This window comes from Loxodonta africana, chromosome 8 (genome assembly GCF_030014295.1).
Source record: "Loxodonta africana isolate mLoxAfr1 chromosome 8, mLoxAfr1.hap2, whole genome shotgun sequence".
Lineage (NCBI taxonomy): Eukaryota > Metazoa > Chordata > Mammalia > Proboscidea > Elephantidae > Loxodonta > Loxodonta africana.
This window is the reverse complement of record NC_087349.1, coordinates 18,886,242-18,905,408: the sequence shown is the minus strand read 5'-3', so window position 1 is coordinate 18,905,408 and position 19,167 is coordinate 18,886,242. Positions and strand designations below refer to the sequence as shown.

The 19,167-nt window shown below is 42.6% G+C and overlaps 1 protein-coding gene across 1 annotated transcript in view; it reads right to left on the bottom strand.

The window, feature by feature from the left end:
- Positions 1-19,027, bottom strand: part of COPG2 (COPI coat complex subunit gamma 2) — a 524,466-nt gene extending 505,439 nt beyond the window's left edge. Inside the window, exons 1-4 of the mRNA XM_064289731.1 lie at positions 18,907-19,027; positions 17,689-17,741; positions 17,052-17,132; positions 14,486-14,557 (exon numbers count right to left, since the gene is read on the bottom strand). Coding sequence (XP_064145801.1) covers positions 14,486-14,557; positions 17,052-17,132; positions 17,689-17,741; positions 18,907-18,982 — 282 coding nt within the window. The 5' untranslated portion in view covers positions 18,983-19,027. The remainder of the gene's footprint in view (positions 1-14,485; positions 14,558-17,051; positions 17,133-17,688; positions 17,742-18,906) is intronic.
- Between the last annotated feature and the right edge of the window lie 140 nt (positions 19,028-19,167).

Here is a 19,167-nt window from a genome sequence, read left to right as displayed (position 1 = left end):
TGCCTGGAGGGGAGGTGAGAGGGTGGAGGGGGTTGGAAGCTGGCAAAATGGACACGAAAAGAGAGAGTGGAGGGAGAGAGCAGGCTGTCTTATTAGGCGGAGAGTAATTGGGAGTACGTAGCAAGGTGTATACGGGCTTCTGTGTGAAAGACTGACTTGTATTGTAAACTTTCACTTAAAGCACAATAAAAATTATTAAAAAAAAAAAAAAAGGCCCTGGCCTAGATGTCTTTACTGGAGAATTCTACCTAACGTTCAGGGAAGAGCTTACACCAATGCTACCCGAACTATTTCAGAGCATAGAGAAGGAAGCAATACTTCCGAATTCATTCTATGAAGCCTACTTAACCCTGATACCAAAACCAGGCAAACACACCACAAAAAAAGAAAATTACAGACCAATATCTCTCATGAATACAGATGTAAAAATTCTCAACAAAATTCTGGCCAACAGAATTCGGCAGCATATCAAAAAAATAATACACCACAACCAATCAGGATTTATACCAGGTGTGCAAAGATGGTTTGACATTAGAAAATCAATCAACATAATCCACCACATAAATAAAAGGAAAAAGTCACACGATCATCTCTATCGATGTGGAAAAGGCATTTGACAAAGTCCAACACCCATTCCTTATTTTAAAAAAAAACTCTTAATAAAATAGGTATAGAAGGGAAATTTCTCAACATAATAAAGGGCATCTATGCAAAACCAACAGTCAACATCATTCTTAAGGGAGAGAGGCTAAAAATATTTCCCTTAAGAACAGGAACAAGACAAGAATTCCCTTTATCAGCATTCCTATTTAACACTGTGCTGGAAGTCCTAACTGGAGCAATAAGGCAAGAAAAGAAGTAAAGGGCATCCAAATTGGTAATGAAAAAGTTAAACTGTCCCTATTTGCAGATATGCTACTATATACAGAAAACCCAAAAGACTCCACGAGAAAACTACTGAAACTAATAGAAAGATTCAGCAGGGTTCCAGGATACAAGATAAACATACAAAAATCAGTTGGGGCGAGGCCAAGATGGCGGGCTAGGTGAATGCTACCGCGGATCCCTCTTGCAACAAAGACTCGGAAAAACAAGTGAATCGATCACATACATAACAATCTACGAACCCTGAACGACAAACACAGATTTAGAGACGGAGAACGAAGAAATACGGGGAGGCAGCGATTGTTTTCAGAGCCTGGAGCCAGCGTACCAGTCAGGTGACCTTCGGCGCCCGATTTGGGGCAGAGCCCAGGGGGGCAGACGGCACAAACAAGGGGCCCAGCCCTGACCCCCGAACTCATTCCAGGAGGGGGCCCAGCAATTTCGCGCAGGCGGCGTGGCGGCGCAGCCAGTGGGAGAAGTCCCCGGGAGGCAGTGACTGGTCTTGGAGCGGGGAGAGCAGCGTCCCAGCCGGGGAACCGTCCCGCCGGGATTCTGGCGGGCCGCGGGCACGGCATAAGCGCGGGGAGCAGCTCCACCCCCCTGAACTGACCCCGGTGGGGGCCCAGCAGGTTGGCGCGGGCGGCGTGGCGACGTAGCTGGTGGGAGAAGCCCCCGGGAGACAGTGATGGGTCTTGGAGCGGGGAGAGCGGCGTCCCAGCCGGGGAACCGTCCCGCCGGAATTTTGACTGAGCGCAGGCGCGGAGAGCTGTTTCACCCCCCTGCACTACCCCCAGGGGGGCCCAGCGGGTTCGCGCGGACGGCATGGCGACGCGGCCGGTGGGGGAGGTCCCCGCGGGGCAGTGACTGGTCTTGGAGCGGGGAGAGTGGCGTCCCAGCCTGGACTCGCAGTCGCGGTGCAGGCTCGGGGAGCTGCTCCACTCGCCTGAGCTGACCGGGGGTGGGGGGCCCAGCCAGTTCACAGAGGCGGAGCAGCAACGCGGCTGGTGGGACAGGGAGTCCCCGGGAGGCAGCGACTGATACTGGAGTTGGGAGGGCACCATCCCAGTAGGGCAACCTTGACATTGGGCGTGGAGCTGCCGGGGAGGATCTGACCGTGACTCCAGCGAGCCAGACCCCCCGGGGGCAATCTCCACACAGCCAGCACACATAGGCGACGCGCCCCGTGGAAATCTCAGATATAATAGTCATTCCAAGCAAGACAAGCAACTCTGGCTATATTCTGAGGTGCTACTCTCCTATCTCTCTGATCCCTCCCCCACCCTCCCCAGGCGGCTTCATTAACATCCGAATAGCCTGAGCCAGAGGGAGAACTCTGATAGGGATCTGACTGCATTTTTTTTTTAGCGGATTTTCTGGAAAAACTAGTTTCCCAGTGATGGCTCAGAGACAGCAGTCCATATCAAACCACATAAAGAAGCAGACCATGACAGCTTCTCCAACCTCCCAAACAAAAGAATCAAAATCTTTCCCAAATGAAGATACAATCCTGGAATTATCAGATACAGAATATAAAAAACTAATTTACAGAATGCGTCAAGACATCACAAACGAAATAAGGCAAACTGCAGAAAAAGCCAAGGAACACACTGATAAAACTGCTGAAGAACTCAAAAAGATTATTCAAGAACATAGTGGAAAAATTAATAAGTTGCAAGAATCCATAGAGAGACAGCATGTAGAAATCCAAAAGATTAACAATAAAATTACAGAATTAGACAACGCAATAGGAAGTCGGAGGTGCAGACTCGAGCAATTAGAATGCAGACTGGGACATCTGGAGGACCAGGGAATCAACACCAACATAGCTGAAAAAAAAATCAGATAAAAGGATTTAAAAAAATGAAGAAACCCTAAGAATCATGTGGGACTCTATCAAGAAGGATAATCTGCGGGTGATTAGAGTCCCAGAACAGGGAGGGGGGACAGAAAACACAGAGAAAATAGTTGAAGAACTCCTGACACAAAACTTCCCTGACATCATGAAAGACGAAAGGATATCTATCCAAGATGCTCATCGAACCCCATTTAAGATTGATCCAAAAAGAAAAACACCAAGACATATTACCATCAAACTCGCCAAAACCAAAGATAAACAGAAAATTTTAAAAGCAGCCAGGGAGAAAAGAAAGGTTTCCTTCAAGGGAGAATCAATAAGTTCAGACTACTCAGCAGAAACCACGCAGGCAAGAAAGGAATGGGACGAAATATACAGAACACTGAAGGAGAAAAACTGCCAGCCAAGGATCATATATCCAGCAAAACTCTCTCTGAAATATGAAGGCGAAATTAAGATATTTACAGATAAACACAAGCTTAGAGAATTTGCAAAAACCAAACCAAACCTACAAGAAATACTAAAGGATATTGTTTGGTCAGAAAACCAATAATATCAGATACCAGCACAATACAAGATCACAAAACAGAACGTCCTGATATCAACTCAAACAGGGAAATCACAAAAACAAATTAAGATTAATTAAAAAATAATAATAATAATAATAATACACATAACAGGGAATCATGGAAGTCAATAGGTAAAAGATCACGATAATCAAAAAGAGGGACTAAATACAGGAGGCGTTGAACTGCCAGATGGAGAGTGATACAAGGCGATATAGAATGATACAAGTTAGGTTTTTACTTAGAAAAATAGGGGTAAATAATAAGGTAACCACAAAAAGGTATAACAACTCCATAACTCAAGATAAAAGCCAAGAAAAACGTAACGACCCAACTAGCATAAAGTCAAACACTATGAAAATGAGGATCTCACAAGCTACTAAGAAAAACGTCTCAGTACAAAAAAGTATGTGGAAAAACGAAATTGCCAACAACACACATGAAAAGGCATCAAAACGACAGCACTAAAAACTTCTTTATCTATACTTACGCTGAATGTAAATGGACTAAATGCACCAATAAAGAGACAGAGAGTCACAGACTGGATAAAGAAACACGATCCATCTATATGCTGCCTACAAGAGACACACCTTAGACTTAGAGACACAAACAAACTAAAACTCAAAGGATGGAAAAAAATATATCAAGCAAACAATAAGCAAAAAAGAAGAGTAACAATATTAATTTCTGACAAAATAGACTTTAGACTTAAATCCACCACAAAGGATAAAGAAGGACACTATATAATCATAAAAGGGACAATTGATCAGGAAGACATAACCACATTAAATAGTTATGCACCCAATGACAAGGCTGCAAGACACATAAATCAAATTTTAACAGAATTGAAAAGTGAGATAGACACCTCCACAATTACAGTAGGAGACTTCAACACACCACTTTCGGAGAAGGACAGGACACCCAGTAAGAAGCTCAATAGAGACACAGAAGACCTAATTACAACAATCAACCAACTTGACCTCAGTGACTTATACAGAACTCTCCACCCAACTGCTACAAAGCATACTTTTTTTTCTAGCGCACATGGAACATTCTCTAGAATAGACCACATATTAGGTCATAAAACAAACCTTTGCAGAGTCCAAAACATCGAAATATTACAAAGCATCTTCTCAGACCACAAGGCAATAAAACTAGAAATCAATAACAGAAAAACTAGGGAAAAGAAATCAAATACTTGGAAAATGAACAATACCCTCCTGAAAAAAGACTGGGTTATAGAAGACATCAAGGAGGGAATAAGGAAATTCATAGAATGCAACGAGAATGAAAATACTTCCTATCAAAACCTCTGGGACACAGCAAAAGCAGTGCTCAGAGGCCAATTTATATCGATAAATGCACACATACAAAAAGAAGAAAGAGCCAAAAGCAGAGAACTGTTCCTACAACTCGAACAAATAGAAAGTGAGCAACAAAAGAACCCATCAGGCACCAGAAGAAAACAAATAATAAAAATTAGTGCTGAACTAAATGAATTAGAGAACAGAAAAACAATCGAAAGAATTAACAAAGCCAAAAGCTGGTTCTTTGAAAAAATTAACAAAATTGATAAACCATTGGCTAGACTGACTAAAGAAATACAGGAAACAAATAACCCGAATAAGAAACGAGAAGGACCACATCACAACAGAACCAAATGAAATTAAAAGAATCATATCAGATTATTATGAAAAATTGTACTCTAACAAATTTGAAAACCTAGAAGAAATGGATGAATTCTTGGAAAAACACTACCTACCTAAACTAACACATTCAGAAGTAGAACAACTAAATAGACCCATAACAAAAAAAGAGATTGAAACGGTAATCAAAAAACTTCCAACAAAAAAAAGCCCTGGCCCGGACGGCTTCACTGCAGAGTTCTACCAAACTTTCAGAGAAGCGTTAACACCACTACTACTGAAGGTATTTCAAAGCATAGAAAATGACGGAATACTACCCAACTCATTCTATGAAGCCACCATCTCCCTGATACCAAAACCAGGTAAAGACATTACAAAAAAAGAAAATTATAGACCTATATCCCTCATGAACATAGATGCAAAAATCCTCAACAAAATTCTAGCCAATAGAATCCAACAACACATCAAAAAAATAATTGACCATGATCAAGTGGGATTTATACCAGGTATGCAAGGCTGGTTTAATATCAGAAAAACCATTAACGTAACCTATCACATAAATAAAACAAAAGATAAAAACCACATGATCTTATCAATTGATGCAGAAAAGGCATTTGACAAAGTCCAACACCCATTTATGATAAAAACTCTTACCAAAATAGGAATTGAAGGAAAATTCCTCAACATAATAAAGGGCATCTATGCAAAGCCAACAGCCAATATCACTCTAAATGGAGAGAACCTGAAAGCATTTCCCTTGAGAACGGGAACCAGACAAGGATGCCCTTTATCACCGCTCTTATTCAACATCGTACTTGAAGTCCTAGCCAGGGCAATTAGGCTAGACAAAGAAATAAAGGGCATCCGGATTGGCAAGGAGGAAGTAAAGTTATCACTATTTGCAGATGACATGATCTTATACACAGAAAACCCTAAGAAATCCTCCAGAAAACTACTGAAACTAATAGAAGAGTTTGGCAGAGTCTCAGGTTATAAAATAAACATACAAAAATCACTTGGATTCCTCTACATCAACAAAAAGAACACCAAAGAGGAAATAACCAAATCAATACCATTCACAGTAGCCCCCAAGAAGATAAAATACTTAGGAATAAATCTTACCAAGGATGTAAAAAACCTATACAAAGAAAACTACAAAGCTCTACTACAAGAAATTCAAAAGGACATACTTAAGTGGAAAAACATACCTTGCTCATGGAGAGGAAGACTTAACATAGTAAAAATGTCTATTCTACCAAAAGCCATCTATATATATAACGCACTTCTGATCCAAATTCCAATGTCATATTTTAAAGGGATAGAGAAACAAATCACCAATTTCATATGGAAGGGAAAGAAACCCCGGATAAGCAAAGCATTACTGAAAAAGAAGAAGAAAGTGGGAGGCCTCACTCTACCTGATTTCAGAACCCATTATACAGCCACAGTAGTCAAAACAGCCTGATACTGGTACAACAACAGGCACATAGACCAATGGAACAGAATTGAGAACCCAGATATAAATCCATCCACGTATGAGCAGCTGATATTTGACAAAGGACCAGTGTCAATTAATTGGGGAAAAGATAGTCTTTTTAACAAATGGTGCTGGCATAACTGGATATCCATTTGCAAAAGAATGAAAAAGGACCCATACCTCACACCATGCACAAAAACTAACTGCAAGTGGATCAAAGACCTAAACATAAAGACTAAAACGATAAAGATCATGGAAGAAAAAATAGGGACACCCCTAGGAGCCCTAATACAAGGCATAAACAGAATACAAAACATTACCAAAAATGATGAACAGAAACCCGATAACTGGGAGCTCCTAAAAATCAAACACCTATGCTCATCTAAAGACTTCACCAAAAGAGTAAAAAGACCACCTACAGACTGGGAAAGAATTTTCAGCTATGACATCTCCGACCAGCGCCTGATCTCTAAAATCTATATGATTCTGTTTAAACTCAACCACAAAAAGGCAAACAACCCAATCAAGAAGTGGGCAAAGGATAAGAACACGCACTTCACTAAAGAAGATATTCAGGCAGCTAACAGATACGTGAGAAAATGCTCTCGATCATTAGCCGTTAGAGAAATGCAAATTAAAACTACGATGAGATTCCATCTCAGTCCAACAAGGCTGGCATTAATCCAAAAACACAAAATAATAAATGTTGGAGAGGCTGCGGAGAGATTAGAACTCTTATACACTGCTGGTGGGAATGTAAAATGGTACAACCACTTTGGAAATCTATCTGGCGTTATCTTAAACAGTTAGAAATAGAACTACCATACAACCCAGAAATCCCACTCCTCGGAATATACCCTAGAGATACAAGAGCCTTCACACAAACAGATATATGCACACCCATGTTTATTGCAGCTCTGTTTACAATAGCAAAAAGTTGGAAGCAACCAAGGTGTCCATCGACGGATGAATGGGTAAATAAATTGTGGTATATTCACACAATGGAATACTACGCATCAATAAAGAACAGTGACGAATCTCTGAAACATCTCATAACATGGAGGAACCTGGAAGGTATTATGCTGAGCGAAATTAGTCAGAGGCAAAAGGACAAATATTGTATAAGACCACTATTATAAGATCTTGAGAAATAGTAAAAACTGAGAACACATACTTTTGTGGTTATGAAGGGGGAAGAGAGGGAGGGAGGGAGAGGGTTTTTTATTGATTAATCAGTAGATAAGAACTGCTTTGGGTGAAGGGAAAGACAACACTCAATACATGGAAGGTCAGCTCAATTGGACTGGACCAAAAGCAAAGAAGTTTCCGAGATAAAATGAATGCTTCAAAGGTCAGCGGAGCAGGGGCGGGGGTCTGGGGAACATGGTTTGAGGGGACTTCTAAGTCAATTGGCAAAATAATTCTAGTATGAAAACATTCTGCATCCCACTTTGAAATGTGGCATCTGGGGTCTTAAATGCTAACAAGCGGCCATCTAAGATGCATCAATTGGTCTCAACCCACCCGGAGCAAAGGAAAATGAAGAACACCAAGGTCACACGACAACTAAGAGCCCAAGAGACAGAAAGGGCCACATGAACCAGAGACCTACATCATTCTGAGACCAGAAGAACTAGTTGGGGCCCGGCCACAATCGATGACTGCCCTGACAGGGACCACAACAGAGAACTCCTGAGGGAGCGGGAGATCAGTGGGATGCAGACCCCAAATTCTCATAAAAAGACCATACTTAATGGTCTGACTGAGACTAGAGGAATCCCAGTGGTCATGGTCCCCAGACCTTCTGTTGACACAGGACAGGAACCATCCCCGAAGACAACTCATCAGACATGAAAGGGACTGGTCAGCGGGTGGGAGAGAGATGCTGATGAAGAGTGAGCTAATTATATCAGGTGGTCACTTGAGAGTGTGTTGGCAACTCTTGTCTGGAGGGGGGATGGGAGGATAGAGAGAGAGGGAAGCTGGCAAAATTGTCACAAAAGGAGAGACTGTAAGGGCTGACTCAATAGGGGGAGAGCAAGTGGGAGTACGGAGTAAGATGTATGTAAACTTATATGTGACAGACTGATTGGATTTGTAAATGTTCACTTGAAGCTTAATAAAAGTTAATAAAAAAAAAAATCAGTTGGATCCCTATACACCAATAAAGACAACGATGAAAAGGAAATCAGGAAAATAATACCATTTATCATAGTCTCTAAAAAAAATTAAGTACTTAGGAATAAATCTAATCAGGGACATAAAAGATCTATACAGAGAAAGCTACAATACTGCAAGAAACCAAAAGAGGTCTACATAAATGGAAAAACATACCATGCTCATGGACAAGTAGATGCAACACTGTGAAAGTGACAATTCTACCCAACACAATTTATAAATACAATGCAATCCTGATCCAAATATCAACAACACTCTATAAAGACATGGAAAAAATTATCATTAACTTTATATGGGACGAGAAGAAGTCCTGGATAAGTAGAGCACTACTGAAGAAGTAGAATAAAGTAGGAGGACTCACACTACCTGACATCAGAACCTGCTATACAGCTATGGTAGTCAGAACAGCCTGGTACTGGTACGACCACAGATACATTGACCAATGGAACAGAATTGAGAACCCAGATGTAAATCCAACCACCTTTGGAAACCCTGGTGTCATAGTTTTTAAGTGCTACAGCTGCTAACCAAGAGATCGGCAGTTCGAATCTGCCATGCACTCCCTGGAAACTCTATCAGGCAGTTCTACTCTGTCCTATAGGGTCACTATGAGTTGGAATTGACTCGACGGTAGCGGGTTTGGTTTTTTGGTTTTGGATGGTCACCTGATCTTCAACAAAGGCCCAAAGTCCATCAAATGGGGAAAAGACAGTCTTTTTGACAAATGGTGCTGGCAAAATTGGATGTCCAACTCCAAAAAAGGAAACAGGATCCCTACCTCACACCATATACAAAAACTAATTCACAGAGTAGAACTGCCCGATAGAGTTTCCAAGAAGCACCTGGCGGATTTGAACTGCCGACCTCTTGGTTAGCAGCCATAGCACTTAACCACTACACCACCAGGGTTTCCCAAAATGGAATAAAGGACCTAAATATAAAGCCAAAAACTATGAAGTTCATAGGAGAAAAAATAAGATCACCGGGATCTTCTAAAAATTAAACACGCTTATCAAAAGACTTTACCAAAAGAATAAAAAGACAACCTACAAACTGGGAAAAAAAATTTGGCTATTACAAATCAGATAAAAGTCTAATCTCTAAAATCTACAGGAAAATCCAACACTTCTACATCAAAAATAATCCAATTAAAAAATGGGCAAAGGAAATGAACAGACGCTTTACCATATAAGACATTTAAGTGGCCAAAAGACACATGAGGAAATGCTCTGGATCACTGGCCATTAGAGAAATGCAAATCAAAACCACAATGAGATACCATCTCACCCCCACATTACTGGCACAAATCAACAAAACAGGCAATAACAAATGTTGGAGAGGCTGTGGGGAGATTGGAACTCTTATGCACTGCTGGTGGGAATGCAAAATGGTACAACCATTTTGGAAGACGATACAGCACTTCCTTAGAAATCTAAGAACAGAAATAGAATCCAGGAATCCCACTGCTAAGAATATGTCTTAGATAAATAAGAGTCATCACACGAATAGACATATGCACACCCATGTTCACTGGAACATTGTTCACAATAGCAAAAAGACAGAAACAACCTAGATGCCCAACAACAGATGAATAGATAAACAAACTGTGGTACATACACACAGTGGAGTATTACGCAACGATAAAGAACAACGATGAATCCATGAAGCATCTCATAACACAGATGAATCTGGAGGGCTTTACGCTGAGTGAAATAAGTCAATCACAAAAGGACGAATATTGTACGAGATCACTACTGTAAAAACTCGTGTAAAGGTTTACACACAAAAAGAAACAACCTTTGATGGTTATGAGGGTGGGGAGGAATACAGATGAAAAAAACACTAAATAGATGATAGATAATTGGTAACTTTGGTGAAGGACAAGCAGTACACAACTCTGAGGAAGCCAGCACAACTTTTACAAGGCAAGGTCACAGAAGCTCCACAGATACATCCAAACTCCCTGAGGGACCGAATTGCTGGGCTGAGGGCTGTGGGGACCATGGTCTCAGGGAACATCTTGGCTCCATTGGCATAACATAGTTTATAAAGAATATGTTCTACGTTCTACTTTGGTGAGTAGCGTCTGGGGTCTTAAAAGGCTATCAGCAGCCATCTAGGATACTCCATTGGTCACACCCCTTCAGGAGCAAGAAGAATGAAGAAAAGTAAAGATACAAGGGAAAGATTAGTCCAAAGGACTAATGGACCACATCTACCACCACCTCCACGAGATTGAGTCCAGTACAACTAGATGGTGCCCCGCTACCACCAATGACTGCTCTGACAGTGATCACAATTGAGGGTTCCGGACAGAGCTGGAGAAAAATGTAGAGCAAAATTCCAACTCAGAAAGAAAGACCAGACTTGCTGGCCTGACAAAGACTGGAGAAACCCTGAGAGTATGGCCCTCAGACACCCTTTCATCTCAGTAATGATGTCCACTCCTGAGGTTCACCCTTCAGTCAAAGATTAACCAAAAACCAAAGCCATTGTCCTTAAGTTGATGGCAACTCATAGCGACCCTACAGCCAAAGATTGGAGAGTCCCATAGCACAAAACGAGACTAAAGGGGCACACCAGCCCTGGGGCAAGGACTGGAAGGGAGGAGGGGACAGGAAAGCCGGTTAAAGGAAGCCCAAGGTTGAGAAGACAGAGTGTTGACATGTGGCAGGGTTGTTAACCACTGTCATAAAACAATACGTGTACTCTTTAATAAGAAACTAGTTCGTTCTGCAATGATGAATGTGTGATTGGACAATGCAAGGGTAAATGCCTTTTATGCAGTGGCAAAGAACTTGTCTGAATTATGTTCAATGTTTGGAATGAGGTAGAACTTGTAAGTGACAGACTTGGATATCTGGCTGAGGAGATTTCTAAGCACAATCTTAAAGGGGTGAGGTGGTTTCTCCTTGTCGCTTGCAGTAAATATGAGAGGAAAGAGATGAACTTAAAAATGAACTGTACAAAAGGAAAACAAAACTTAAAGATTTAGAAAATTCTACTGTATAAACTAAGAACATGTGTCTTAGAAGTTTACCAAGGAGGTGGCTACACATTCTTCTGTTAAAGAGATTAAGCCCATGACTGATGGCTGTAACCACCTACCAATGCAGAAAAACCATCAGCTTAGTCTGATGGGGACAGAGAAAGGATGAAAGGAAAGAAAGCTGTCTGCTTCTTGGAATCCTACAGGCAGGAAACAAACAGCCCAAAGGAGCTGTATCTATTGTCCTCCAAGAAAAGAACCATCCGTGGAGCAGCTCTGAGATCAGCAGAACTATTAAAAGGAGCCCAGGAAGCAGGGCTGCATCAGTTTCAAAGGGATAGAGTCACAGTTTCCTAGGTTTAAGAGTCAGATCTTCACCAACTCAATTCTGGAGTATGGCACTGCCCCTCACGAGTGCTGGGGGACGGTGCTGCTGCTCAAAGCTGAGGGGGCAGAGCTGCTATGCCCAGGGGGCAGAAGAACCAGGCTTGCTGGTCTGAGTGGATGGGGTTGCCACTCAGATGGAATAGAACAATGGGGCTGCCCAAAACCAAGCGAGCAGAGCTGCCTTCCCAGTGGGCCTGGAAGGTGGAGCTGAAGCCCAGGGCTGAGGGGCCACCACCCAGAATCCAGAGCGCACATGAACAGACCTTTCTGAATGGGCACAGGTATTAATGTCGCACGTGAATTCTCACCAAAGAGCAGGTGGACAAGATGACCTAGTCTATGTATGCCAGTCAGCTGGTTTCCCCAACCACTCCTGTCTGTGTCCAAATGAGCTCATAAACAAAGTGGCTATAGTAGAAGAGATGGAGGTTATATACGGACTCAGCAACATGGACTTCCACTCACTGAGGCTGATCTAGCTATAGTCACTGCTGAATGCCTAACTTGTCAGCAGCAAAAAAAAAAAAAAAACACAACAACGCTAAGCCTCCAACATAGACAATTTCTGAGAGGATCAGCCAGCCACCTGGTAGCAGGATGATTATATTGGACCAGACTACTTTTATGATGGAGGGGACAACACTTTGGTCTCACCAGAATACTTAGTCTGAATACAGATTTGCCTTCTCTGCCCTAAATATTCCTGCCAAAACTACTATCCACGGAATTACAGAATGCCTTATTCACCAGCATGGTATTCCACACTGTATTCTTCTAACCAAGGAACGCACTTTACGGCAAGTGAATTACAACAATAAACTCACGATTCCCATGACTCTTAAAAAAGGTAGCCTGTTAGAACAGTGGAATCACCTTTTAAAAACTCAGTTACAGTAAATGCCAGCTGGGTGACAATACTTTGCAGAGTTGAGGGTAGTAGTGCATATATTCTAAATCAGCAACCAACATACAGTGCTGTTTCTCCCAACACCAGAATTCACGGGTCCAGGAATCGAGGGTCGCAACAGGAGCGGCTCCTCTCACTACTATACCTAATGATAGACCAGCAGTGTCCCTTCTCTCCTAATGGTCTTGGCTCCTGAGGTAGGAATGCCCATATGTCCACAAGGGGACAGGGCAGTATTTTCACTAAACTGGAAACTGAGGCTCCCACTTTGGGCTCCTCATACCAGTGAGCCAAGAGGCAGAGAAGGGGACTGTTGTTTTGGCTGGGATGGCTGATCTGATTAACAAAGGCAAACTTGGATGTTATTATACAACAGGGGTAAGGAAGAGTATTCTGGAATACAGGAGACCCTCTGGAACACCACTTTGTCTTCCCATTTCCTACAAAAATAATTAATGGAAAACTATAATTGAGTAGTGGAAAACCTAAAACAGGCAGGCCTGCTAATGGCCCAGACCACTCAAAAATAAAAGTTTGGGTTGCCTCACCAGGCAAGGAACTTGCTGAGATGCTTGCTGACAGAAAGGGGAATATGGAATAGGTAGTGAACAAAGGAATTTATAAATACCATCGATGACCAAATGATCATTACAGAAATGATAGTTCAGTATTTCTACCTAAGTTGACACAATTATATTTGTATGTTCAACAATTATTTTCCTTTCTTTCTCTTCTTCTTCTGTTGACCTACAACCTAATATGTGTCAATAGTAGTTAACCTTACACATCGGTACTTAAGGGATAAGAAAGAGAAAAATGTGGCTCAGCTAGAAGAATGAACATCATCTAAAAATGGATAAAACTTTGTATCCTCTTTGGGGGAAGAGGGTTTGCATGGTTTTGGTTTGACAAGGAGAGTGGCATCATGACACGGGGAAGCGTGATTTTGCTACTGTCTTTATTTGGAAGTTAAATGTGGTTAAAAGCAATGTCCATGGATGTCAAGTGGATAAATGGACTGGAATAGTTTTGAACTATTTCACTTTGGCTAAGCTGAAACAATGTTTTCCAGAATCCCCTTCCTTGTATGATTCTGAGTTAGAGTTGGCCAAAAGAGAGATCTGTGTGACATTTAGAAGACAGAGGTAAAGCAGCAGCCATTATGTTCTAAAAGCCAGGGTGGCTAATGATTATGAGAGACAGCGCAAGGTGCTGGCAGGTTTCAGTTTATCCTCACTCTTCTTCCTCCCCATTCCATGTCCTCTTCCCCAGTCCCCACCCAGCTCTTCTCAACTGCCAGCCCCACAGGCCAACTGCAACCCCAGGCCCACCAGAAACTTGACTAAGAACTTACAGATACCACAGCCACGCCCACCTCTGCAGTCTCACACCAGAAACTAGATATTATCAGTTTCTGTGACCAGATGGTAGATCTATGGGTGAAGAGCTTTATCCTTTCATTTTCACATGTCCTCTAATGAGCATTTTTAAGCTTTATGAAGATGAACAACTTTTAAGCAACTTTTGAGCATTTCAAGATACCTTTCCCCAAAACAAAAGAGCTTTTTCAGCCTAAAAGAATAAAAAACACTTACATCATTAGATTGAAATAATCGAGTCATTGCAAAGAAGGCTTCTGTGGCCTCAGTAGTTCCAAAATGTTCACCCTAAAATTCAAAACAAGTTTTAAAACTTAAAGCATTTTGAGGGTTTTCTCTTCAATCTATCTCTGCAAACACTTTTTAAAACTCAAGAAAAATGCTCTTTGTAAACATTCTGCCTCTTCAATATTTTTCTGACTTTCAATTTATAAACTCACATGGACGTTTATCCACTCTTTATTTAAAATAATTCAATATCGCACAACATGCTATAAAAGCTCTTTAGCAAGAACTGTTCTAGTTTCCCTAAATAACTGATTTACCAGGAGGTAGAAAATGACAGTGAATAGAGTTTGTAATTAGAAAGGACGTTACTGTTACACTGCGTAAGAGCAGAAATCGGACTTTACACATTTCTATGCTCCATTCCTCAGCACGAGGCCTGACATATCATGGGAGCATAAAAAATATCAAACTGAAAAGAATTATATTTTAGGAATCCCAGCAAACGTGGCAAAGGGGACCAATGAAAGCCAACTTAGTCACATACAGAGTAAGGATTAAAGAGCTGTTAATAGATCTCAAACTACTGGCTAGAGGCCCTAATAGCATGCCTTGGATGAGAGTTTCACAAACGTTAATGTGTATAACGAATCATTGACAAAACGCAGGCTCTGATTCAGCAGCCCTGCGGTGAAGTCTGACACTCTGCATTTCTAACAGGCTCCCAGTGATGCAGATGCTGCTCGTCTGGGAACCACACTGTCCGAGCAGCAAGGTCGTGGATAACCGATTCCACTAATGTTCGAAACATTGTGGATCACAGGCTCCTTGAAATATTACCCTTTCGTTATGTAATTTCTTCATTAAAAGCAATCATGTATGATACGCTGGCTCAAGAACTTTTCAGAGCCTCAGATTGCACAAAAAATTTAACTAGTCCTCAGTCTCTCTGTCATGGGTATAAGATTAAATTTTGATGAAAAACCTGAAGAGTTTTGGATGAAAGGCAGTTTATGATTTCTTAAATGAGAGTATCCAACTTGTTCACCAGCAAGAGGTCTTCCTCTCTCTTTTCCATCAATATTTACTGAACACCTACAAGCCCATGTACTTCTCAGCCATATTGCTAACCCATAAGTCCCTATGTTCTGACCTAAAACTCAGAGAACATATGCATATGTCACCTCTGGTAAAAATGCAAAAGTATTATTCTGTCAGGATCTATGCCAAGAACTAGGCAAAGAGATAACACTAAGGTTCCCAAACCTGTTTATGTCGTTAACTATATTTACAGTTCAGACTGTGCTTGTTAATGTCCTAATCACGATAACTAAAAGTTTCAACATAAGTTGCCCCATTAAAGAAACAAGGCCCAATTAAAAGTATATGCTGCTCTGAACCCACTTCAACTATCCAAAACTCTGCTTATGTAAGAGATCCAGCCATCTTGGACACAATGTGTACTATAAAAAGTTACATAAAACTGCCTTTGCTGTGAATACCCTGACATACAGACTAAAATGTTAGTGAACAGATACATTTTATTTAAAAAGTGTGTGCTTACTGCTCAACCTCCATTTGCAAACAACAAAAACTATTAAATCTATGGATAAGGTTCTCAGTCAAGAAACAGAGTAATGATAAAATATTCACATGGAATTCAAATTGGAAACCAGTCTTCTTACTCAGCACCAAATGGAAACGGGGGGGGGGGTGTATATACATACAAAAAATAAGTAAATAAATCAAACCCATTGTCATCGATGTCAATGGGTTTGTTTTGTTTTGTTTTGATGATCTATCCTACCCGTCCACCTTCCCAAAACCCATTGCCATAGTGTCGATTCTGACTCACAGCGACCCTGTAGGACACAATAGAACTGCCCCATAGGGTTTCCAAGGAGTGCCTGGTGGCTTCGAATGGCCGACCTCTTGGTTAGCAGCCATAGCTCTTAACCACTGTGCCTCCAGGGTTTGCCCGCCTTCCCCAAGAAAGGTAAAATATCTACCTGGAATTTGCCTGAGATTTTGCATTGTATTTTTGGAGAGATATAAAGATCTCTGAAAGAATGTAAACATTTATACTAACATTAACTAGTACCTGTTAAACTCAAAGTGGCATACTGGTTAAGCATTTAGCTGCTAGCTGAAAGGCTGGCAGGTTGAATCCACAAGCCACTCCATGGGAGAAAGATGTGATAGTCTGCTTCTGTAAAGATTACAACCTTAAAAACCCCATGAGGTAGTTCTACTCTGTCCTATAGGGTCGCTATGAGTCAGAATTGACTCGACAGGAACGGGTTTGGTTTTTTGCTGTTGTTGTTGTTAAACTCAAATCAATAGGTATTTATTGAGAATCTACCATGTGGTCAGCTGGTTTAGTATCTCATGAACACAAAATAACTATATGTTATAATTCCTGTCCTCAAGAAGTTTTACATGTTATTATGTTAAATATTTTAGAGAAATAAATAAGTACTTTCCAGAAAGTACTTCACTCCATGCTATGTATTTCTACTCCAGGACACAAACCTGAGAAAAACTAAAAATAATTTACCTGGTTCAGTAAGTAAAGAATCTTGGTAAGAATATGCAAACATCTTCTTGGATTGATGGGAGTTTCATTGAATATACGAGCCTATAGAAACATTAAAATATAGTATATTTTCTACATTTTCTATCACAGATGACAGCAAACCAACTTTTAATCACAATATCCAAAAACATTAGTCTTCAATGTATCATAGAATACAAGAAATTATTAGACGTAGCCTTGATCTTCCATTCTGTACTTCGCAACCCATTCCATTAAATCTAATACTTCAACTTTCTGAACTTTATCTGGTAAATAAGAATCACAATATTTACCACAAATCACAATATTTACTGCATCATATAAACACAGGGAGCTTAATGTCTATAACTTCCTTCAATAACCTCACACCAAACACGTCTTCTGACATTTAAAATTCCCAGCATGTAGCAGAGTCTGTGTGTCTTTACATTTCTAAAAGCTCTAAACTCTCCCATGGCAAGTAACCCCTCTTCCTTTCCTCTCAAGTCTACATTCTCTGAACTCAGTTACATTCCTGTCTCATTTTGGATGCCCCAATTGTAGCATCCCAGGGGTTCTCTGCCCGCCATTCTAAAACAAAATAGAAAAGAAAGGAGCACGATGTACTTGCCAGCCATACCTCCTGTAAGACAGCACTCTTCTCCAGATGCTGAAAAGGGTTGGAGCCACTCCCTATATGATAAAACAAAAGACATCTGTAATAGCTGTTCTGCATAAGCGTATTTACTTCCACCAGAAGGGCACTGAATGCTTGGGAAATCTCACTAAAGTGAGGTGACCACTTGGATATCACAGTGATAATCATTACTAATATGCATGTAAATGGAATGAAAGTATTTTCATTCTGGCACTATCTCTGTCGTTGCTATCCTGGAAGATCTCGGACTTCTCTTTGGCTGGAACCCTGCCTGAAATGAGAATGTCTTCTTTGCTTGCCCTCTTTGTACAAGAATATTATGACTATCTGCCATTTCCACTGCAATTAAAATGAATGAGATGATGGTGGGGCACTCTAATTTCTCTAAAGGCGAGCACTATTTTTTATGTGCTTATAACACGTACTGAGAGGCAGAAACGAAGAATTCAGCACAGAACCATAGCAACTTAAAAGCGGGAAGGGCCCATGGAGGTGAACGGACCCCACCCTCTCCCATGCTTTGTGAGGGCAGCTGAGAATGTGGAGGTGGCTTAGCCTCTTCGCCCTTTCCACTGGATTAAAGATGGGCAACAAGACGAAAGTCACTTCTGCATGCTAGAGCACTGACTTATGTTCCATGGGGCAGGCAGGTCCCAAGAAAGACTGTAAGGTAGAAGGCACCTCAACTTTGGACACGGACACACATGCTGTTCCCGTCGACCCCAGGCCCAAAAGAGGGTGCTCCCACTAGGGGCCCAGCACCCCCAGCACCCCCGCCTCTCATACATGCGCACGCACTCCTTCCACCTGTCGTGAGCCCGCCTCCACTCCTGGCGGCCCCACCAGGAGGGGCTCGGAGGGGCTAAGCCGGAGCGGGGGGCCGCTGGGGGGCGGGGGGCCGCTGGGGGGCGGGGGGCCGCTGGGGGGCGGGGGGCCGCTGGGGGGCGGGGGGCCACTGGGGGGCGGGGCGCAGGGGCGGGGCGCGGGCGGGGCCGCCAGGAAGGGGCGCAGGCGGGGCCGCTGGGGGAGGGGCCAGGGGAAGCTCGCTCCCCGGCGGGAGCGAGGGGAGGGGTCGCGCGCACACCGGTGCCCACGCCCCCGGTGCCCACGCCCCCGGGGCCGCCGTGCCCGGAGCACATGAGAGCGGCGCAGAAAGGGGTCCCCACAGCCAAGGGTGTGCGTGAGCGGCCCAGCGCGTACCAGACTCCTCGTCCTTCTTGTCGAATTTTTTAAACATCTTGGCCCACTTCCCAGCGCCCAGACCCACCGCAACCATCCCAGACGCAGCAGCCGGCAAGCGGAAGAGGCTGCAGGAAGGCAGGCCCCGAGCGCTCCCGCCGGTTGGGCGGCCGGCCCGTCACTCCGGGAGAAGGCCCGCCCCCGGCCGCGGGCCGTCGCTCTCGCCCGGGGAGGGCCGCAGCCACGCCCTCTCTTCGCCCTCAGCGGGGCGTGGGCGGGGCC